Source organism: Oreochromis niloticus, linkage group LG5 (genome assembly GCF_001858045.2).
Source record: "Oreochromis niloticus isolate F11D_XX linkage group LG5, O_niloticus_UMD_NMBU, whole genome shotgun sequence".
NCBI lineage: Eukaryota > Metazoa > Chordata > Actinopteri > Cichliformes > Cichlidae > Oreochromis > Oreochromis niloticus.
Window position 1 is genome coordinate 27,022,188 of NC_031970.2, and position 24,001 is coordinate 27,046,188.

Consider the following 24,001-nt stretch of genomic DNA (forward strand, 5'->3'; position numbering starts at 1 on the left):
TTAGCGTGGTACAAAGTTAATTCTGAGGACCTGGGACCATTGGAGAGTGGCTAGGAAAAAAAAATCACTGTTAATCCAGACAGGCACACACATTATCCTCAAAGCTTTTAGGAGTTGTTCTCTGATCTGATGGTTTACAAGTAGAGCTGTTTGGAAACAGGAGTCCTTCACATGTGAATAGAATTCCAGCTTGAATTATTTGAAGGCACTTAAATGTTGATGATTACACATGTTTCTACTATGAATACCTGACTGATGTGTAGATGTGTACAATAACATAGGCTCATTTCCACTTGCAACTGTTAGGTATGGGGTTAGACTCCCGTTTGCCTTCAAAACTGACTTAGTCCTTCATGGCATAGATTCAACAAGGTGCTGGAAACATTCCTCAAAGATTTTGGTCCATATTGACAGCGTCAGTCATATCATGCATATGCTACAGATTTATTGGCTACGCATCCATGATTCAAATCTTACATTTAACCACATCCCAAAGGTGCTCTATTGGATTAAGTACAGTGATCTTTTTGTTATGTTCAAGAAACCAGTTTGAGATGGTCTGAACTTTGATGTGTTACCTGCCGGAAGCAGTGACCAGAGAATGTGTGCACGGTGGTCATAAAGGGGTAGACATGGTCAACAATAATACTCAAGTAGGTTGTGGCATTTAAATAATGCTCAGCTACTAAGAAACCTAACGAAAATATCTTCCCACCATTAAACCAACAACTGCAACCTGAATTATACCTTTTTTTTCTTTTTTCTTTTTTTTTAGTTACTGTTGCCTTTCTGTTAGCTATAAGCAGTCTGGCCATTATCCTCTGACCTCTGACACAAAACATTTTGGTCCAAGAATAGAAACTCGCTGGTAATTTTCTCTTTTTTAGATCAACCCTAGAGATGGTTGTGCAAGAAAATCCAGGTCGATCAGCAGTTTCTGAAATACTCAGACCAGGCTGTCTGGCACCAACAGCTATGTCAAATTCAAAGTTTCTTAAATCACCTTTCTTCCTCATTCTGATGATCAGTTCAAACTTCAACAGGTCATCCTGCCTACCTGCCTAGATGCATTGATTTGCTGACGACTGTCTGATTTGATATTTGCGTTAATCAGCAGTCAAGCAGACGTACCTAAAAAGTGGCCAGTGAATGTATTTATCTACAATATCAGAAACATTTACTCTGTTTCATCACGGCTTCTTCTGCATATTTGCAGATCAATGGATTGCGTCTGCTGGAGAGATTTCCCAAAGCAGATATTTATAATGCATTCCATAAATGAAGAGCCTAATCAGCGGGTCCCTCCAGCCTGACGCTTCAATCGGTTTTTCAATCTCATTTCTAATTTATCTCACTCTGGCTAATTAGACATTTGTGTTAACAAGCAGTTCAACAGGTATACCCAGCAAAGTGGCTGATAAGTGTGCATTAATGTAGCACATTCGGACTTCTCTGTTCGTACATGTTTCTGTTTTTGTTTTTTTTGTGGTGGGGGGGGGATGGGATCGTGATAGTCTCTAATAGCCACCAGCCTGGTCTGCTCCAAGGCACACAGAAATGCTGTGACTTTGCTAGACACAGTGGTGCTCTCCTGGGACAACAGAGATTTCAGTCCTGTCAAAAAAAATCATGTCAGTTTGATTCAACACTGAGCCACCACCACCACCACACCTGCACTGCCAGAGCATCTGAGCATTTCTAATTTATGCCCCTCCATAATGCTTGCTCTCACTTCTTTCCAATTTTTTTGTCAGAGAGCCGTTTTCCTTTTGGTTTCCATTAACACGTACTTTTCGGTCTGTACCCTGATGTCTTTTTGTACATAATTATAATAAACGTGTAAAAACGGACCATTACCAAGACAAAATTGTAATGTAGGAGTCCCGTGGTGCCAGTATCGGGGTTTAAAAAGAAGCAGTGCTAAAATGATAACCCTTCTACAGAACAGTTCAAGTCTTGTATTGACATTATGAAGTTATAATAAGTTGGTTTTATTATTGAGTAAATATTCTTTCTTCTTCCACTTTGTTTCCAGTGTGCACATACTTCATTATTACTATCATTTAATGGATCAGTCTGAAACCTGGAACCTGGATAGTAAAGGTAGAGCAAGTTTGTGACGAAAGTCATTAGTGGGTGGTTGGTTAGTGTAATGGCACCAAACTTTCTACAGTGTTGTTTGTATTTGAATGCAGCTGTCATTTCCTACATTCGAAATTATTTATTTGTCACCATTGTCACCATTTTCTGGTACCTTGAAGAGAAAGTATTCAAATTTCCTTTACAATAATGTATTGCCATACAGCTTTTATACTTTACCTTTGTAGTACTAGTTGTGGTGTTTATTGTTACGTTGTATAGAGCAGTAGCACACAGTTTATTTCACTTTTAGAAACGGCAGAAAGAAAAAGTTGCTTGGTCTCTTTTCTGGCTTTGTACTGTGTAATGGGCAGTGACCTCATCCACAACATTGCCATTTTCTTGCACCTGGTCCACTGAATTCAGCGGCATACAATTCAAGTCTAAAATTTCGTCCAAATGATTACATTAGCAGGGATTTGCTATTGTCTACGGCTGCATGGAAGAGGTTAGGAGATCACTTCAGCACAAGTTCGCCAAAGGAATAGCATTTAGTCCCGCCACAATGTGTTTCTATTGCTTTTTTTCAGTGCGCGCACACAAACTTTCACTCCTTTTCTGCCTTTCTATCTCTGCCACCAATACAGGCACACTTTGTATTCAGGCAGCCATGTGCTCATCATGTTCTGTCAGCATTTGGGCAGTGTTTCATTGTGCTGTGGTCACGCTGTCATTTCACACTACACTGACCACCCAGTAATTATTCTATTTACCCACTGCTGAAAGGAGGGGCGAGCACTCGGGGGTGCCGCACTGTCTAACATGCTATGTAGTTACAATATGTCTTCCTTTCTTTTTTTCTTTCTTTTTTGGGGAGGGTCTATGTCTCTGATTTACCCTCTCTCCATCTTATTGTATAATTTTCCTAATTTTAAAATGAATCCTGGATAGCTGAGTCCTTAAAGTCTGTTTTAGTACAGTTAATAGCAGAGCAGGACTCCTGTGCACTGGATTGACCACACCAACTTTTCATCTTAATGCAGTTTAAACATAGATAGCCTCACATGGCCATAAAATGGACTGCAATTTTTAGCACTTTTCGTGTCTCTTTTTTAGCCCTTGAGGTTGCTACTTGATCACTGGTTATTTACCTACACTAGTAACCATGGATACCTGATGGAAGGATTTGGGCGAACCACAGAGCCCTAAAAACACACTTAGGGAGGTTGAAATCAGGAACAGTGGTCTAGATAAGTTAGGAACACCACCATTTCCCTTGTTTATTGACTTGTTCAGTCGTACCTTTTTCTTCTGTTTCTCAGCTTTGATTCTAGGAATGACCCCAAATAGTTTAAGTGCAAACACTAATGCTAAAAGCAGCCTCTCAGACTTGAGGTGGCTACTTTCATAAAAGCAGAGCAAAAAGATGGAAGCCCCTGGGATGTTGACTGTAAAACATTATTCTCATGTGGCGACATGGCGAACGGTAAAATGTTATCCAGTGTCATTTTCTACTTGCTTTGCCCAACAACATGAGGTTATTTAGAGGAGTTAATCCATTAGCCTTGCCTTGGGGTATCTGACTACCCATATTCCCTCAAAATGCTTTTCTGTAGAGACCCACAACATTGCAGTCAAGCTTACCTTAAGATCTAAAAATCCATTAATCCTCTTAAAAAAAACTTGTTACCCTCAAAGTGTTAGCAAAGACAGAACCTTTGCAAACCTCAGGTGGATGTCTGGATTCATCATAAAGTAACTGCTGACAGTTTGTAGTTAGAACAAACTCAGATGAAAGCATGCTTTTATCTACTTTATTCTGTATATGCTCCTTCTGTTTTGTGTGTGTGTGTGTGTGTGTGTGTGTGTGTGTGTGTGTGTGTGTGTGTGTGTGGCTTCCATGTCCAATTAATGAAACAGACAGGTAGCTTACTGTAAGGATCTCTGTGCCCTCCAAAGCAATAGACTGCTAGTCATTACACGAGACAGGACCTGTCGGCACCGTGAACTGGCAGAGATTTACCATGAAGACAGAAGGCTGCAGTCACTTAGACACTCTGCCTCTTTGACTGCCTCTAAAAGCATATGAAGAAACACAATTGTACAAGGTTACAGGACTCATTTATTAATGGAGTAAATTAGATAGGTGAGGTTTTAGACAGGTTTATCTTAACAGCTCTTGTCATTCCAACCATTAGGGTAATAGTTAAACCGTTACATTTATTCACATTTTTTGAGGTCTTCAAGGATCCACTCATATGCTAGAAACTCAGAGGAGCAGATTACCTCTAAATTAAATGTGCATTTTTTTTCTACTTGTTAGTGTTAGTTCTGTTTAACTGTCTAGACTGTTTTGATAAAACTTGCCCAGCTTGGGAGGTAGTGGCTGTAGGAAAGTATGCCTTTTATTCAGTCTAATGGAACTAAACGGTACTTGTGTCAAGAAGGAAACTCCACAGCAATGTCTCTTTTCAGGTATCATGTCACGGCCTTGTTGTGAGTGGTTTTATGTAGGAAATATTTTCTATCTGCTGAATCGGACCCACCACATGACAGAAGAAACATCCCTCTACCTGTTACTGTAGGGCCAGCTGATGATGGACACAATATAATTTTATTATATAGAATATAGTTTCAAAATAAGAATGAGAAGATGAAGAGTAGTTGTTGCAATATAAATAGTAATAGTGCATTGATTTAAATGATTTTCTGCTTGAATTTGATATGACGAGCAGAATTTCAGCACGGGTCCTTTGTAGAGTGACTAGGTATGTAAGCATACAGTATAGTCAATAACCTGATGTGTGTGTTTAATAAGAAAAGATGTGTATTAGAGTTAAGTTAATGTGATCTCTTGTATATTGATATTAAAGTGCATCTTTTGGTAGGACCTGACCCTAAAAATTTCTGTATGTAGGGAAAAAAACTAACAAGGCAAAAATCTCATTGATATCAGTATAATTTCGGGGGGGGGGGGCATTGGGACCTTGCATAAGAACATGCTGAACCAGCAAATTATTTAATGATCTAAAGATTACCTGGTGCTAATGGAAGGTGAACAAAGGGCAAGTCGCCTCACTGAGAGGCAAATTATGAAATTGTGTTCTAGATTGTGTTTTACCGTGCAGAAATAATATGCTCAGGCTTTGATGCGATTTGTGCTCTGTGCTTAAAAGCTACACTGTGTTTTTAAGGGGAAGTATAGTTGTTAAAAGAAAAGGACAAATGACACGGCACCAAACTGGAATTGAAACTGTTGATAGAAGGGAGAGTGATGGAAGGCGATAGCAGTCCCCTATCATTCCTAACTCGAGTGAGTCGTCCAAGCGCAAGTTTTCCTGATTGAAAAGTTATCAGTGATGAGATGTCACACAAACACACGTGCACATGCGCCTCTTATCTTGTTCCCGCATGTCACCTGTTTTAATGAAACACTGTCCTTATCCACTCCCATCTCTCTCTCCCTGTATTTCCACAAAGAGAGGTTTGGCGGGGATCAATCAGCCAGGCCAACAGAGTGCGAATTTTTTTTTATCCTACATCCTTATCTGCCTTCAGCATTTCATCTGTCAGCATATGAAGATAAAGGGAGAGTTCTGTCTGTCTCCAGTCTATGGGTTGTTCTAGATTTGAGATGAAGACTTTGTGTGTTCGCGGGAGTTGAGATTAAACTTGGTAAAGTTTTGGGCTGGTGTCATATCGTGTGAAGTGAGCTTAGGACTTAAGGATTGCCGCACACTTTGCAAAGGTAGGATAAGTGATTATTGCGACTACCAGAATAATCAAAGTTACTGAATTTAGTCAGGCATTAGACACCTCACAAGCTGTAGCTAAGTCTGCAGCTCTAATTTGATGTGATCTCAAAGTAAGATTTCTGCTGAACCACAATGTTGTGAGTGTTATCCATATGGCAGTTTAATAAAAGCTTGACAAAGCCTCCAACAATACACGATGCATGCTCTGCCATTTCTTTTGATCTCACCCCAGCCATGACATCTTTGATCCTCTCTTCTCTTCCTCTCCACTCAGCGTAATATTAAAAACCAAAAGTACAATGCCTCGGCTGCTTCTTTAAATGAAACCAAATCCTTGTCATCATACATTAATAACCATTCACACACATCACACACACGCACAAACACAAACAGTACCATCTCAGACACAGAGAACAATAAAAAGCGGTGTCCTTATGATCTTCTCTTTTTCTTCTTATTGCCTAATTCCCCAGTGTCATGCTTTGCAGCAGACCAGAACTTGAGCTTTCTTCATAAAAGCCGCACACTGCCAAGGTGAGACAAAAAATAATGAGAAACTTTAACGATTTGAGCCTAATCTTTCCCCCTCAGTGCTGCACGTATTTATGCAAAACGTCACAGACAGAAAGCAATTGGAGTGTTATTTTGCTTCTTTTTCCCTGCAAAAGTTGGCTATCAGACTAGCTTTTTTTTTTAATAAGAGCTCACCTTTAATTTCAGTCAAACAAGGCAGTTGGTGCAGATTAGCAGAGGCAATTTTCTGCTTCAGATTCCATTATTAAAACACACGCTATCAAAAAGTTCCTCTTGTTGAATAGAAAAAAAGGATGATTTTCTTTTCTTGGGTTTGGATTAAGACCTTGTGGTTATTGTTGCTGTTATCTGCTGTTCTTGGGGAGGAATTCAGAATGCCGACCAGCTCTCGAGATGCTCTCAAGTTAAATACCAGCCAATCGTATAATGTAATCAGGTGATTGAAAGCCCAAGCTGCTGATTTTTACCACAATAGCATAATCTAAATATTCTGTGCAATAGTACGAACACCTAGAAGCTGACCATTTCTGTCCGCACACATCAACATCTCTGTACCAAATTAATGTGGAATGGTCAAACATCACATAAAAGATTTACCCTTCTTCCTCAGCGCCGAGTGGCACGGCACCACATGATGTGGCAGAGGTTAAATGCAGATTATGATGATTGCTACTGGGCTACTGTTCGTCCATGCACGCTGCAAGGGCTATTTGTCATTTAATACATCACTGTCACATTCTCTCTCCTGCTCTCTCTCTCTCCCAGGTTGCATTCACTTCTCTTTTCATGAATATTCTCTCCACCAGTGATTTATTTAATCCTGTCGCTCTACCCTCCACTGCACACAGAAGCGCGCGCACACACACACACACACAGCCACAGACACCGGGACTACACAATACACATACCAGTGCAGAGAAACTTCTCCCGCAGTCTTGTTTGTGCGCACGGTTTATCTCATGGACACACATGCAGTGCATTCACAAGGTACAGATCAACACACGCACGCACACACGCACACACACACACGCACTCAGGCTTATTGTGTGTATTTGTCAGTGAAGGCAGGGACTGCTGAGCTCATTCATATGTAAAGGATGCATGATTCCATAATTGCTTTCTGCGGAGGCATGACTGCAGTTCTGTGTGTGTGTGTGTGTGTGTGTGTGTGTGTGTGTGCACATGCATGATCGTGCACATGAATACCAAGTGGTCAGCTTCCCAAAAAATAAAAGGCATGCCCCATCATGTCAGATGGTTTATTTGAAGTGATGGAAAACGTGCCTCCTTATCAAACTTAGAATTTCTGTTCTCTCTGTCTCTTATTTTAAAGGCAGAAAAATTACCATCATATATGACGTCATAGTATGTTAAGCTGTGATGATTGCGATAGTTTAGCTGAGGTCTGTACCCAAGAAAAGTTTGGATTATAAATACCTACAGTAGGTCTTGTTTGGAGTCACGGAGCAGAGAGAATACCTATTTTAGTCTATTCTGTTCTGTTTTACTCTGTTCTATTCTAGTTCAGGCTTAAAGTTCATGCTTGATCTTGGAGAGAGCAGTGGGAAACAAATCTCACCTCAAGACATAGTAAAAAAATAATCATGACTAACAATTGGAAATGTAATAATAAGAAAAAAATCCATGAAATTTCACTGAATATCATTTAACATGATCAAATGCCTGAGTGAAACTATTGAATTGGTTTTGAGGTGAGCTTTTTTTTCATTCGCATATTTTATTCTACTCCAATTTAACTCTAATCTGTATTCCGGTCCTAATTTTTTCACTTAAATTCCATTTCAGTCCTTTCTCTTAATTCTATTTTCTCAGTTTCTCTTATGATATATTTTATTGCATTCTATGCTGTGAAAAATAATCCAGCAAGAAGGGAGTGTGTGCAAAACGTCAAACGGCTCTTTGCAAAATAAATTCCATCCATCATCTTCTTCTAGTCATATTTCTTGGCTAATACAGGGTTGCAGGGGAGCAGAGCATTTTCCAGCTGACACAGATTTTGAGGCAATTTTAAAACAATGTTCGTCAACTTACAACTGCAAAGAATTTGCAAATGTATCATCTATAGAAACTAATATTCTTAAATGATATCAGTGAGTCTTACAAAAAGTAACCAAAATTGACAATGACAACAAATACTAAATGGCAGTGATCATGGCAGCACTGCATTAAAATGGACACATTTCTGCAAGGGCTGAGTTTTCTTAAAACTACTATTAATGCAAACAGGAGCTACATCAGTAAATTCAAGTTAATACACAATCATTAAATTACACAATCATTTATTAAAAAAGATCAAAATCATCTAAAAGATCATCATGTTGCTGCAAAAGCCAGCATGTATGACATATGGGCAGCCTCTACATCTGTGAAGGTACTACTAATACTGAACAACACAAGGCTTTACTTACTATGCCAACACAAAAAACTCACAATGGCAACAAGGATATCAGTTAATGGAAAGAAGAGACGGGGTCATCGCATGGCCCAGCTTCTTAGTTCTTGAAGGCCCTCTTTAAAAACATCAACTGACAAAGCTCAACAGAAAAGTGTTTGATGTTTGCGGTTTACCAAAACCCGAAATGGGCATCATGGATTGATTAAGCGTCTTTGTGTTCATGTATTCCCGTGCGTGCGCATACGTGCACGTACATATCCATATCCCAGTCCTTCCAGTTGCAAGTTCTTGTCACAACAGCAGGTAAATTACCACGAGCAACAGAGCACTCAAGGATTACCCTCTTATAGGATTAGCATTCGCTACCTGTATGCGCGTTTGTGCACGTGCGTATGTGCCGATCTCGTATTTCGTGGCTGTGGTTTCGATTGTGTGCTTTTCTCTACACACATGTACTGTACGTGTGAGTCAGATAAAAAGAGAAGAGAAAGTTTGACTTTGACTCCTAAGCCGCTTTGTTGATGCATAATTCATCTCTCTCCACAGGCTGCACCTTAAAGCCTTTGAAACTATCTTAGCTACTTCAACTGCGACTAAAACAAACCACAAACAATCTCGCTTTTCTTTTTTTTGTTTTTTGTTTTGCTTTTTTTGTTTGTTTGCTCATCGTATGATGTACTTACACCAAACAGAAGCTGTTATTGCTAAAAGCAAGCTGAACTTAAAGGAATCGCACCCGCCAGCGCTCATTTCCTTTAACCTCGTCTGTGTGGCTGTGGTTGAAATTTCCATTAAGCAATCACAGTTGGAAATAACAACTGTTTTGGTAGTTATTTTCCTGATTATCTGAATCAGTGTTTCGACAAACAGACGCTACAGCTTTGTGTTTCTCATGTGTGACAACTTCTATTTCTATTGCAGCTGGACTAACTTTACTTTGAGTTCACATAGTAGCATTTACGACCTTGATCTCTGGTCCTGGTGGGTGGGGGTGGTGATGTTTGCAAGCAGATTTGAGCTTTTCCTTCTCTCTGTGTGTTTCTAGACCCCAACATACTGCATATCTGTGCACTGAGCTGCAGGCCAAGGTGCTCCAGTGCTACAAGGAAAATCCACAGGAGACTCTCCACTGCTCCAGCCTGGCCAAACAATACATGACCTGTGTCCATCAAGCAAAGAAGGTAGGGCACAGAAGCCATCTTTGTCACCTTTAGTATCTTTTGCATGTGATATTTATGTGAAGGTTTGCTTATTTCGGCGTACTAGAGTGCAGTATGTGTTGCTCTAAATAGTTTCTCTTACCTTTATCATTCATTCGCCTCACATTTCCTTTGAGATGTACCAACGTCCCTTTTTTAAAGCTGTGATTTTCAAAGTTGTTGTTGTTCGTTTTTTTTCCTGGCTTGCCAGAAGGAAAAAAAGAAGTTCCTTGCACACAAAAAAACGACAATAAAAAAGGATCCAAGTTGAATTTTAGCAAAATAAAGGTCAGAGCGTTACCATCAAGAAACTCTTGTTTATTTTCCTTTATTCCGTATTTGGTGTGAGGGACACATAAGGACATATTTTTAAAGCCTTCTTCCCCCCATGAATATATTTATTTTTTAAAGAAGACGAGAGAGAAGGCTGGCTTGAATGAGTCAGACCTCGAAGGAGTTTGACAGCCAGACTGACAGTGGAACAAAAGGGTGAAGAGACAAAGAATCCCTTCAGTACCTACACAGAATCAGTTAACTTCTGAGAATCACCATCTACGTGTTTGTTACTTTGACACTTGGAGTAGAAAGTTAAATCAATACAACGCGCTCATTGAGCGGATTTATAAGTCACCAGGCGTGCACTGTGTTTGGGGACTTTCTGATAGGAAGATTACACCATTATTAGTGTATTAAAATCAGTTTTGGCATTCAGTGCTTTGAAATGCATTCTGTTTTCTGCAGATGCTTTTGCAAATAATGTTCAGACCCTATGCTTATCTACAAAGTGCTTATTTTAGCCAATTTCTCCATCAAAAAAACAATAATGAATGGGCCAATTTGCACATTATTATCATGACAAAATGCACTGATACGGCTCCAAAGTAGATAAAAGCCACAAAACAACAATTGGTGAATTTGGCAGTTTAAACGGTTGATAAAAGCAAAGCAAAGGCTCACAATAAAAGCAATCAGTCTTTTTAAACTGGTTCAAAAGATCAGCTTGCTATTGGGATGTTGCTCTTTGAGGAAATACGGTGCGTATGAGTTTGTATATTAGACCAATGTTTGTATGCATGTGCTATATAAATTCTCATAGGAAGTGTTTGTTTTTTTTAAAGAATAGACGGTACTGCACAATAAAGTCAAACAGTTTTCTTTTCTTTGAAGCAGGCCGAGTTTTAATTCATATCCAATTAGGCATATCTTTGACTGTGAATGGAAAATGAAGGAGAAAATACTACGGAGGCTGAAAGAGGGCAGCTTAAAGGGCAAATGAATGAAAGGGAAAGCTCCAGTCTATATAAAACACATCAGCACTGTGCCCATACCTTTATACTGTTTTATATTGAAGAGAAATAATAAGTTCCTAACTTTCATCTTGGTAGAAAGAGGATGGATTTGACTGATGTAGATAAACACAGCATAGTTCTTTTTGTCCTAAATATAGTTTTAGATCCCTGAATTTGCCACTATTGGCCATATTTTTGAATCACTTTATACTATATCCCAGATTTAATTTTATACGAGGGTGCTGCTTTTTTATTTCAGTTTTTTGCTTTCTTACTTTGGGGAAAAACCAGTTTCGAATCAGGACATTTTATCACTGACATCTTCTCTGTCTAACCTTTCTTTATAGGGATAATCTAACAGATTAAATCTTTCTTTTAAAGAGTAACCTGTACTACTCTTTTGAAGATGCTGGGCTTTTCAGTTTGACCTTTAAGACTTTTGAGATTTCTATCCCAAGCTGAAGCTTAAAAAGCCATATAAATGTTTCTGGATTTAAACTAGAAATATGGAAACCTAAAAGATTCCATATGTATGCGTGGCCTTAAACTATCTTCATCTAATATTTTGTCATGTATTAGAATATCCTTTTTTCCTTCCCGCTTCCCTTATCCACCCATCTTCTGTATTATCTGTTCATCCATGGATCTTTTCCTGGTGCTGTTGTGATTCATCCCTCCTTTTTCTTTTAGTCACCATATTAAAGCTTTTTTCACTGAACACATTGTCACATTAACCGGTGTTTAGCTCTGTTCTGCACTGCTGCCCATGGAGCTCTCTTACATCTTATTCAGGTCTGACTATGTATGTTTGCCTCATCCTAAACCCACCCCTGGGGAGACACTGTGCATATTTCATACATGGGAAAAAAATCACTAATTTGGCTAATACGGCAAGTAAACTTTAGCAAGTAATTACACATTGCATTAGGGTTACTAGCAGGGAGGGAGCACTGATAATGGACAGATGGTGCCAGTGAAAGTAGTATAGAATGAATCCAGGAAAAAGGTTTCAAACAAAGATTTTATGTGAGGGACCAGTGCATGCTTCAGTTATTCTAGTGGAGGTAATCGTTACTGTACTCTGTGTCTTTATTCAGCTTTAGCGTTAAATGGCTGTGAGACAGCCAAAAATATAAGCTAGTTATAACCTACTTAAAATGTAACGCAACATCCATCATTTTCTTTACTACTTGTCCAAATCAGAGTTTCAGGATTTGAGGGGGGCTGGAGCCCATCTCAGCCACCATAGGGCAAGAGGCCGGACACACCCTGGCCAGATTACCAATCCACTGCACAGAGACACACAACAATGCATGCTACATTCACATGTATTTAATTTAGAATCACCAGTGAACTTAATGTGCATGCTTTTGGACTGTTTGAGGTAGCAGGAGTACCTGGAGTGAAAATTGCAAGATTGTACAAACTCCCTGTGGAAAAAGGCCCTGGTCAACCCTTATACTGTGAGGTGACATAATGCACATATTTATCAATATATTCGCCCATCATTGATACATTTCTCATAAAGCTCCAGTAGGCAGAAATACTCCCCTCCCTCTACCTGTCTATTCCGAAACTTCCCCAACAAGATGAGCACAGGTATGTGGAAGTGCTTCATATGCTGAAAGTGCAGACTTTTGGCTACACATGGGATTCAAACCAGTCTCCCTTTGCATAGCCTACTGTAAAAACCTGAAAGCAAAGTGATCTGTTTTATAAATTTCGAAAAAGAAGCATTCCTTGCACTGCAGGTACTTAGCTTAGGATCCTCAGATTTTTGTTTATTGTTCTTTAAGATTAAACTAATCCTAAAATATCCCTCAGTGCAAACAGAAAATGTTAATATCTAATTAGACTGACAAATTAAATTATATCTATGTTCACACTGCTAAACTGTTAAAATAATAAAACTCAAATTTCACTTAGTTCTGGAGTCTGGAGTGCAGATTGAGTGTAATGTCCACGTGAAAACTCATTTTAAAATTGTCTTTTGATCACTGACCTCTGTCCAGGAAGCTATCCGTTTTATAGAACTTAGTGTTTTCTGAGTTTTTATGGAGCTATTTAGTAATGCTGGGTTAGACTACGTTTGGAATGATGCCCAAATGAAGTATAAAAGAGAGGGTAGATGAGTAGACCTCCCAGCAGAGCCCCCTGATCAGTCAGCCTTAATGAAAAGAAATAAGTGGGTTCTCCCAAGACCCCTCTGGACATGCAGACAGCTGTCCGGTCTGCTTGTCTGTAAATGGATCTGACAGGGCCAGCAGCTTGGCAGAGCGGAGCACTTGGACGAGCGTTTCACCAGCAAAAGGTTCAGCATTTGCTCCAGGTGGAAAAGGGTCAACAGGGAGCAATATGCACTGCAGATTTAGTCATTAGAGAGAGCATTTCATTATGAAATATAATGTTCTATAGACCCTGGAGAAAATATTTTGTTATGGTTGAGACTGTTAATAATAGAGGTAGTGCCTGTGCTTGCTCCTGTTGTTGTAAAGGGAATCTGATGTTTTTTGCTTTTTAAAAATCAGAATAGGACATGTTTTAGAAAATTCTATTTATTGCTCTCAGGAAATACTTGAAAAAGACTGTCACAAGAAAATCTCCCATTTTCAACCAGCTTTTACATAATGTGTGATTTCTAAATTGGATGCCTCATTTGGGAAATGTCTCAAATCTGTTTTCGTTCATAATTTTGTAATTTTAAAAAGGCTGTTTTTCTCCTTGAGTGAATGACTGATACATCGTATGTTTGAGATGTTGGTTTACAGACATTTTTGTTTGAATTAACGAGCAGAGTAAACTGGCTTTCATAGCTTGATAAAATAGAAATTTAAAAAAAAGACATGCAACATTTGGATGCAGTGATTTTTTTTTTTTTTTTTTTTTTTCTCTGCAGTGCAACAATAACACAACTGCTCAATAGGCAGCAAAGCTTTTAGCCTGGTGAAAACCTCCAGACAGCTTAAAGGCTCTGTTCTTTTGTTATCTGCATTTGCTTGTAAGGATTTTCAGAAGCAGACACATTCTTCCCTATGATTAAAGGGAGAAAGCTGTATTTTTCTGACAAATTACTCTTTGTCTGAAGTGGATACCTTATGGTTCGCACATCATCTTTTTCTCTCTTTTGGCTCTTTCTGTACGTGAAGCATGACAGCTATTGAATACCACGTGTCTGCCTAAAAGCTAAATCTTAGTTATTTTTGTTGTCCACCAGACACTCGTGTAAGCAAAGTTCACATTTGTGTACATCAGCAGTAGGCTCATACGATTTAGTGGTCAATCCTGTCAATTCCACAGAGCTGAGAGTGACTCATATGACTTTCCAAGAGTTTATTCATGTAGACGCTGCCATATATTTCTGTTACTCTCAATCGAAGTGTCTGTGCTCGCCAATCAATCTGCCAATAAAACCAGCGGCTTGCTTATCTGTCTTTTCTGCCAGAGTCTTGATCTGAACATCACTAGAGTATCTATCTCAATTTTTTCTGTCTCTCACTTGAAGTCCACCCAACTCACTATCTGCAGCGGCACAGCCTTCCTTATATGTCACTCAGAGGCTCTTTTATGTTTTATGATTCATGCATGGATGCACACACATACACATTTTTCACACATTCTACCCTCTGCCATCTATTAAAGACAGTTGGTTCAGGATATGGCCTTTCACCTCCTCTCTGCTATCACTCCCCTGTCCCTCTCCTGTCAGTGTCTCAGCTCAGGCCATTGTCATGCATATGGAAACCCACTGAGTGAGTGTATATGTGAGGAGCACAGGGTAAATGTCAGCTCACCAAGGCCCTACGTTATCATGAAGCTCTGAGCATTTTGTCTGTCTTTCGTGCGACGTTAGGCTCCATCTCATATTTTGTCATTACTGTTTATAGACATTTTCATTGCAAAATGTCTTTATTCTAAGCATCTGTGTGTGTTTGCATAAGCACAAGCCCATCGAATAGTCTGAGAATTTTTGGTTTTCATCATCTAGTCTCACATGCAACCTCCTTCAGAGAAAAACAAAACACAGCCGTCCTCAAAGTCATATTCAAGAACAAATGTTTGTCAACCCACCACTTACAATAATTGTCACCCCTCCTCTTCTGCAGTACTCAAAGGTTTCAGTACCAACTAGTGCAGAATGCTAATGCTATTGTTGCCCTATTTAATACAATCAGCCTGGGCTAACAATATCATATCACCACACTTTCTGTTGCATCTCACATACTTAACCCACTTGAACCTGCTGGTCTTCAGTCAGTGGATCTTTGTCTGCTCTGATGTGTTGGTATGAATGAGCAGGCCCTGGTCTCCAAGGCTAGAAAAATCTCCATCCAGCACCAATTCAGAAATAATCTCTATTCATAACAGCAAGCCTGAAAACACGTGAACATGATTCACATACAATAAACATGCCTCCTGCACATTTGGGCAGGTGTAGCATAATAAAATGCAGAGTTTGGTATAGTGCACAATAGCTGCTAGCTTAGACAACAAGGGTTCCACAAACTTGTAATAATTATTATTGTCTGTGTGGTTACAAAGTTACTTTGAACAGGGCATGGTTGTTGGTGTTGGTCTGAGTATCTGAGAAACTGTTGAGAAATTTTCCCATATAACCATTTCTAGATTTTACAGAGAATGGTCTGGAAAAAGGGAAAATATCCAGCTTGTAGCAGTTCTCTGGGTAACAGGGACAGGCTCACTGAAATTGGACGACAGAAGATTGGGAAAGCGTTGCCTGGTCTGATGAGACTTGATTTCCTGAGATTCAGATGGAAGGGTCAGAATATGGCATAAACAACATAAAAGCACGGATCCATCCTGCCTTTTAAGAACAGTTCAGGCTGCTATTGGTGCTGGTGGAGAGGGGGACATTTCATTGGCACACTGTGGACCCATTAGCACAGCTCGAACATTGTTTAAATGCCACAGTCTATTTGAGTGTTGCTGCAAACCGTTTCCACCCCTTTATGACTACAGTGTGCTTGTATTGTAATGAATGCTTCTAGCTGGAGAGCACACCTTGTCTCAAAGCTAGGAACATTTCAAACTGGTTTCCTGAACATAACAGTGAGTTTACTATATCACAGTTATATTTGTGACCAGATCTTAATCTAATAGAGCACATCTGGGATGTGGTGGAAAGGGAAATTTGCATTGTGCATGTGTTCCTCACAAATGTGCAGCAGCTATGTGATGCTATCATATCAATATGGACCAAAATCTTTAACCAGTGTTTCCAGCATCTTGTTGAATCTATGCCACGATTAAGGCAGAAGTGGGTACAACCCAGTTAGAAGAAGGTGTACCTGATGGTGACTGTATATGGATGTATGCAAGTCTCCACTTGTAAATAATATTGTAGCATAATTTTTTTTAATTGTTTGTTTTCTCCATGCCTTTTTCTGTTGGCAGTTAGAAGTTGAACTTGGCACATCATTTTGGGGGAGATTTATATTATTGATTTGCTTTGTGTCAGCAAATAAGATTAACAAAGAGAAAACTTCTCACACCAAGCCAGTTGGAATGCTTCACAAGCATCCAGCTGGCTTCAAAAAGATATTAGTAATATAATAACATGACGATGGGATGTTGTTCAGTGCAGGATGTTGTATGTTTGCATGTTTATTTTCATCTCTTATCAGATTTGTCATCTGAATGCATATGTGTGTAGCATTTTGTGTATCTGTGTAGCACAATCCCTCCCGTTTCCAAACATTTTAGTTGACGTTTTCCACACATGCCACTTTGAACCACAAATTCACTTTCTTCAAGTAGTTGTCCATTTCTAAATGTAGTGCCAGCAGCATCTTAAGTACCTCTCAAGACTACATTCAGCGTAGACCTCCATTGCTAGGGAAAAGAACAGGATGGCTCTAGCGCTGGCAGACTACTTCCCTCTGCTTCTTCCTCGTATTTCAGCTGCAGGTAATTCTGGCAAGAAGAAAATCTCTTTCAGACATGTTCAGGTCGCAATGATGAAGTTGTCTGTTTTTTTTGTGTGTGCGTGTGTTTTTCAGCTAAAAACACCAACAACAAAAAAGATAAGAACGTGGATGAGTCTTTGAGATGAAAGAGAAAGGTGCCCGTCACCAGGGGAATGGATGGAGACTGATGAAAGAAAAGAAGCTGGTAGAGGAAGAGGCTTCCACATGGTTGTCAGTGAGAAAGGGTTCATTGAAAACTGTAAGAGAGTGATACAGAAGGAAAGAATGGATGATAGGAAAAATGTAGGTAGGATGACTCTGTCAGTGGGAGGGATGGAAGGGAATGACAGTGGGTTGAAGTAGGGAAAAGGAAAAGAGGAGGAAGCTGTGTCAGTCACTATTGTGAGAGTGAGGAAAAAGCATAAGGATGGTAAAATTAAAAGCACATAAGGAAATAGTAGTGTGGTGTGTGTATGCGCACGCGTGTTTGTTTTTGTCTTTTTTTGTTTTTTGCATGACTATCAGTAGTAGCAGGTGGTGAACCCCACTGTGAGCCTTGGCCTGCCTGCTAACTCTAATCTGATAACGCAGCCACTCTTCAGCAGCAGTTTGCTCCAGCACACACACACACACGCACACACACTTTTATATGTGCACTCATGCAGACACACTTGTATATAGACCCAGTCAGTTCTTTATACTGTATTATCCCTGTTATTAATATCATTTTTATAGAGTCCTAGTTTTGCTCTTATAGTGATTAGAACTCCTGTTTGCTTGTGAGAACACATTCATGTAATTTTGTGTGTGTGTGTGTGTGTGTGTGTGTGTGTGTGTGTGTGTGTCTCACATTCTCATACACACATAAGCACATATTTCTGTCTTTTTATGACTCTCTCTCTCTCTTTCACCCTTTTACCTCCTTCCATTCCATCTCTCCTTCACATCCATCATCTCCAAGGCGACCGCCCCATGAACGCACAGGCCACATAAAGATTAGCTGGTCTCTCTCGTGTCCCTCCCCTATATCCCCTCCACTCCCACCTACCCAGCCCACCATGTGCCTGTCTCTCAAGCCTATAGAAACACTCCATCAGCATCCAGCTAAACATGTCTTCCATGCTGCTACACTCCACGGACCGCAATCACTAACATGCCATCGATCCTTGCCCCCCCCTGCCCCTTTGCCAGGTTTCAGCTGCCACGTGTCTTATTTCATTTGGCTAAAAATAACGTGTCGGTGTAAATTGTGACAAAAGAGACTTGCTATGTGAGGACTGAGGAGCTCTTTAATTTCAGAGTGTGACTACCATTATCAACTTAAATAATCCTCTATTTAATGTTTGCAGTCATTAATCAGAATCAAAAATACTGGATAAAAAAATGCTGTTCCAAAGGAATGTTGACATGTTTGGTTTAGGAACTATTTTTCTGCGTAACAGTGAAAAAGAAATCATCAAATTAATTCAAAGTGTCAGGGAGTTTTTTTTTCTTTAACAACTATAAACCAAAAGAAAGATTGAGAGAGAACCTTTTAGTGATTTTGTACTCGCCCCGTGAAGTTCACCTTGAAACTTTGATTATTTGCTAAGAGTGAAAATCTGTGAAGCTTTCAGTGATCATGATGCAGAACTGATCAAAGTTCATCATTTACCGACAGTATCATAGTTATGATATTGGTGTCTTATCAATGCCTCTCAAGGCTTTTATTTATGAAGCACCCTGATTGGATTTAGGACTCTTTTGCTTGGCTGCCAGCTTAAAGTGTGCCACATTTGCCTCACTGGTTAATATAACCCACAACAGAAACTCTAAAACTGGACACACGACTCCAAAGGAGTCACACGGTTGTGTAAGTAAGCATTATTTGATAACCAGTGTGCTGCCATATCATTTTAAAGGGCATAACGTAAGGATTGTTTTTGCAACTTGTTTCCGGTGCAGCCCCGCCCACCACCAACAAAATAATGTAATGTTCTTGCACATGTAACCAACCAGCTGACTAACTGCACTGGAGGCTTCCTGGACTGACTAATGGAGTGTCTGGTTGTCGTACTGACTGGGTAATGAGTGAATCGCTGTGTGTTTATAAAGCAGTCATAGCCACGTCCACTGTGAGTATCTGATTGACAGTTCTGCCTGGCAACTGTCTCCGTCCCTCCTGAGAGAGGGAGAGAACTGAGTGCTGTTAGCACTGAGCAGAGGAGACAGTTATTGATTTTCTGCTTGTCTATTATTTTTGTTTTTCGCAGAGAAGAAACAAGTGAGCGAGGCGCGTGAGTGAGTGAGGCTCCTCTTCTGTGTGCTGCAGATGCTTACACGTGTGTCCACCGTCTCCATGTTGCCTATTAGCTTAAAACTGTGGAAGTGTGAACATGCGCACGGTGTGCACGGTGTTGCTTCTGTGCCTTTTTGACGTTCAAAGTTGATTCCCAGCCAACAAACGCAACGATGTACTCCTCAAACTGCTCGCTAATTGGACAGAAACTGGCAGGTGGAAGAAAACATGCGTTTGTGTGACTGTATGTTGTCTCTGTCTTTGTGTGAATCCATGTTTTTGTGAATATTAAATCTAATTATGACAGACAGATATACAGTGATGATAAAGTCAACTTTAAACTTTCAGTGCAAACCACAGCTCAACCTCCAGATGTGAAGCTGTGGTTTTCCAATCTGGCACAGATTCTTGTGGAATCCATCCATAAGGCAACATTAAAACCTTTGTAAAGGGTAGGATTTCTTTTCCAGTATAGCTGCATTAGAATACATTAGCTCAGTGTACCTAATAAACCGGCAGCTGGTGTATGTCTAAAACTCAACACAGACCTTGAGCTAGAATATTTGACTGCCCTTGCTGCCCACAGTTTTGTGCATGAAAAGCTTTTCCTGTCTTTAAATTATCCAAGTGAGGATGGCGGCAGTCCAAATTTAGACCTGGGGCACCAAATTGAACTGTGTGTACTGTGGGGGGTGCCAGGGGTCAGTTTGAAATTCAGGAACTACTTCATACACTATGCATTAGGCATAATGTTCCGTCACACTGCTGTGTAAGAGTGTGGCAACACCAACACCCGTCTCGCCACGCGCGCACACGCACACCGGTGTATGCATCAACTCCTGCTCGCATAAACAGCCACTTTCACACAAATAGTGAGTTTTTACGCACACATGCAGACACACACTGTCCCCCTTTATATCTCAGAACGTGAGTGGAACAGTAAAGCTAAATCCCCTTGTCACATTTGCTGCTCATCTCCAATTCAAAGGCACAGGCTGCGATGCCCTCGGATGCACTTGGCAAGTGAACAGCTAACCTGCCCGCCAGCATATCTGCCTGCCAGCCGAGCACAGGGGTAGTTAGCATGCCAACTAGCACACCCAGCAGCGTCAAGCTAATGCTTCACTAACCCTGTGTTGCCCCGCGTCTCTTCCTGCAACTGTGTGTTTGGATGTGTATTTACACTAGAGGAGTTCAGTGTAACCCCACAGTAAATTGGCTTTCCGAAACAAAATTAGCTACAAGTGTAACTCCGTGTAAACATATAAAGACAGTACTTAATAATCTTATTTCAAGAGACTGCCAGGTCACTTGGAAAGTATTTTGATACAGAGTAAATCTCCAAGGCTGCTATTTTTCATCCCCCCATTTAATCTTTGCGCTGCTTGGTTCCAAAATGAGGTGTCCTCTAAATTATTAAACCATGAGACTGGTTCTTACTTGGCAACTATTAAGTACAGTAGCTGTGCTAATATCACAATATATTGTTCTGCTTTTAGACGATAATTCTTCTTGGGGTGGGATAAACGCCACCATCTGGTACTAAAAGTAAGAAACCGATCCAAACTGCATGCTTCACTAAGAGAAAAATCTTATTTTGTGTGTGTGTGCTGCTGTGGAACGGTCTATATTAATAGGCACCAAGCAAATATGATTCAGCGCTCTTGATGACAGAATGAAAATGAGTAAAATCAGATAAATTATGATGACACCTTCAGCCTCTGCAGATTATCTTCTGTTCAAGTGCCTGTTGCAGCTCTTGGGCTGCACAGCAAATCCCCCCAAAAATCACCTGTTATGAGTGTGGCTAAAGTATGTCAAGTGTAGGTCTACTGTAGCAATAAACCACTTTAGACCTTCCCTGCTGTGTGTGTGTGTGTGTGTGTGTGTGTGTGTGTCTGTTCTTGTCCAGCTAGCTTTGTAAAGACCAGTATGAGTTTTAGACTTTGGTGGTGAAGACATTTTCTGGAACTGTGTTTGTCTTTAGATCTGTGTTTTGTCCTTACTCTTGTTTCCCATTTTTCTAAATGTAGTTTAGCAGCAGTTAAAGTAGCTACAGGCTAAATACGTTCCTGCAGAGGTCAGACCTTCTGCAGAAGCTTGTCTTAGCATTAGCCCGTTATCCCGAGGGCTGTTGATATCTCCAGTCCAGTGAAACAAAAAATAGGTTGCATTTTTGTTCTTTTCTTTTTTTCTCCACTGACGCCACAAAATGATCAATTTCACCCTCACAAATTTAGATTCATTATATTGAAAAAGTCAATATAGTTCTATATCTTCCACACTTGGCAACCACCTGAATGAATTTTGTTTACCTTTCCAAAGAAGGTTAAAAGCAGAATAAATAGTTTTCTTGTGTAATTGTAAAGCTCTACTTACAAAATACAGACATGTACTTTTTGTGCATCATTATGATGACGTGTTCTTGACACTATTTGGGATATGTTGACACTTAGAAATCTAATTTAGTTTAAAAATGGATTATTTTTTTAAAGAAAATTCCATACAAATCCATATTTCTGGGTAATCATTGATAATCTCGAGACTAGAAAGATGATCGTGTGCCCAAAGTTGTTAGCTGGCACTGTAATTTTCTACGTTAAGTTCCAGATATTTTAAGATGTTTAGGTGTTTAAATGTGGTACTGTTCTTTGTATATTGATCATGCATCATCAGGTTAGTGTGTTTATATTAGGGAATAGATTTCCCATGATGCATCCTGGCTCCTCTTACCTTTTTTTTGGATTCTAGCAAAGTAAATGTATTATTTGACAGTTGTTCTTCTTTTTCCTTGTCATACCCCCCAACCCCACCCCCTTTGTTTTCCAGAGCACTCTGACGAATCACGGTTGAGAAAGTCAAGAAATGGAGGAGATCTGAAGAAAGAGAGTGCATGTCAAATCTGTCCTGTTTTTTGTTGTTGTTTGTTTTTGCTTCCCTTTCTATCAATCCATCCATTAATTTAGCCATATCAATCAATAAATAAATAAAAACTCATCCTACTTGGTTTTTGAGTGTATTATCTTGACTTGTCACTCCAGAGTGTACGATGTGTTGATTTACTGTCACGTTGTGCCAGCACATTCCTGCTGTCTGTGAAATAAATCCCAGTGATCCAGTGGTGATGAAACTGCAGGTTTTGTATTGTGTGTGTGTGTGTGTGTGTCTGTGTGTGTGTTGTGGTGAATGGCTGTCTCTTGTCACAGCATGCTAATAATGGTTCCACTACTGGAAATGGGGTCGTGTGCACCCTTCTGACAATGCTGTGCAGGCCCAAGGGCTTATTGTGCACTGTGTGCATGGTTTCATTAAGAGGGAGAAGCGAAAAGAGAGTGAAGGAAATGAGGGATAAATGAATTGGAGGACAGATGAATACTGAAGCATGCACCAATTAATGTGTGTGTGTGTGTGTGTGTCATGTGCTTTATGTGATTTTGCACTGCACAGAACCTGTAAGTGTCATCACATATAGGTGAATGTGTACACACGAGCAACACACCGGACGGGGCACACATTGTCCCTGCTAGCTGTGTTTCCATGGTGACAGCAGGGGTTCGTGCTAGCAGCAAGGTGTGGAGGAACCTTCCAGATAACCCTGAAGGTCAGCACACAGAGCTACAGCTCACAGCACTACTCTGTACTCACACACTTAACCCCCTCCCTGTGTGTGTGCGTCTGTGTGTGTGTGTGTGTGTGTGTGTGTGTGTGTATATACGAGTGTGTGAAGGAGAAGGACTCTGTCAAGATGCATTTCCACTTATATATGGACATGGTTGGCCACCCTTGTAATGACAGAGGCTTGTTATCACACACACGCACTCACACATACACAGACATTGTACACGCAATATGCACACATTCACACAGCAGAGACACATAGAATATTAATGGCCTTACTGTGTACCCACGCAGCTCTTCCTGAACGTAAGAATGTATTCACACAAGTGGCAGTCGATGTGAAAATAGTGGAGTGCGTTTGTTAATGATATCTGTGAGGAGTGATCTATTGATCACAGTTTGGGTCCCATTCATCACCATCACAACATGATATCCAACAATACAGTGGACCGATCCATTGACTCTGCAAAGTGCAAAGTTGTATACTCTGAAAACACTGCCCACAACACACTAATGCTAACGAAGTGCCGTAAGTTAGCCAAATATCTTTAAGAGGATAGCTGTTGACATATGCTTACCTGTATGACAGCAGTGTGGCTCAGCTTCAGATGTGTTCTCACTACTAGGAATATTTAATTTGGTTTAAATCAGCGAGTGTGCAGAAGGCAGGACATTTACCTCCACTATTGTCACATACATGTGATCTGAATACCTTTTAATGTCTAACTGAATGCACAGTGCATGTGTGAGAACAGCACAGGCACTAGGAGAAAGTGTGAATTCTGTGAATGTTGTTGCAAAAAGAGTGCAGCAAAAACATCTTTTTGATTTCTTTGGTCATTGGCACATCTCCACAGTCATCTGTAGCTTCCATGGAACACTCCCCAATTACTCTTCAAACTGTACTGA

The 24,001-nt window shown here is 40.1% G+C and overlaps 1 protein-coding gene across 5 annotated transcripts in view; it reads left to right on the forward strand.

The window, feature by feature from the left end:
- chchd6b (coiled-coil-helix-coiled-coil-helix domain containing 6b) overlaps positions 1 to 22,597 on the forward strand; it is a 52,843-nt gene extending 30,246 nt beyond the window's left edge. For 2 of the 5 annotated variants that reach the window (XR_003220171.1, XR_003220173.1), the window contains 3 exons: positions 9,830 to 9,965; positions 17,068 to 17,197; positions 17,290 to 21,035. Coding sequence is in view for 2 of the 5 variants with exons in the window: in XM_025907387.1 (XP_025763172.1) it covers positions 9,830 to 9,965; positions 17,068 to 17,112 (181 nt within the window). In the remaining 3 variants the exon portion in view is untranslated. Of the gene's footprint in view, positions 1 to 9,829; positions 9,966 to 17,067; positions 21,036 to 22,303 lie in introns of those variants that run through there. The other 3 variants (XR_003220172.1, XM_025907387.1, XM_003441398.4) reach the window with 3 other exon arrangements.
- The last annotated feature ends 1,404 nt before the right edge of the window (positions 22,598 to 24,001 follow it).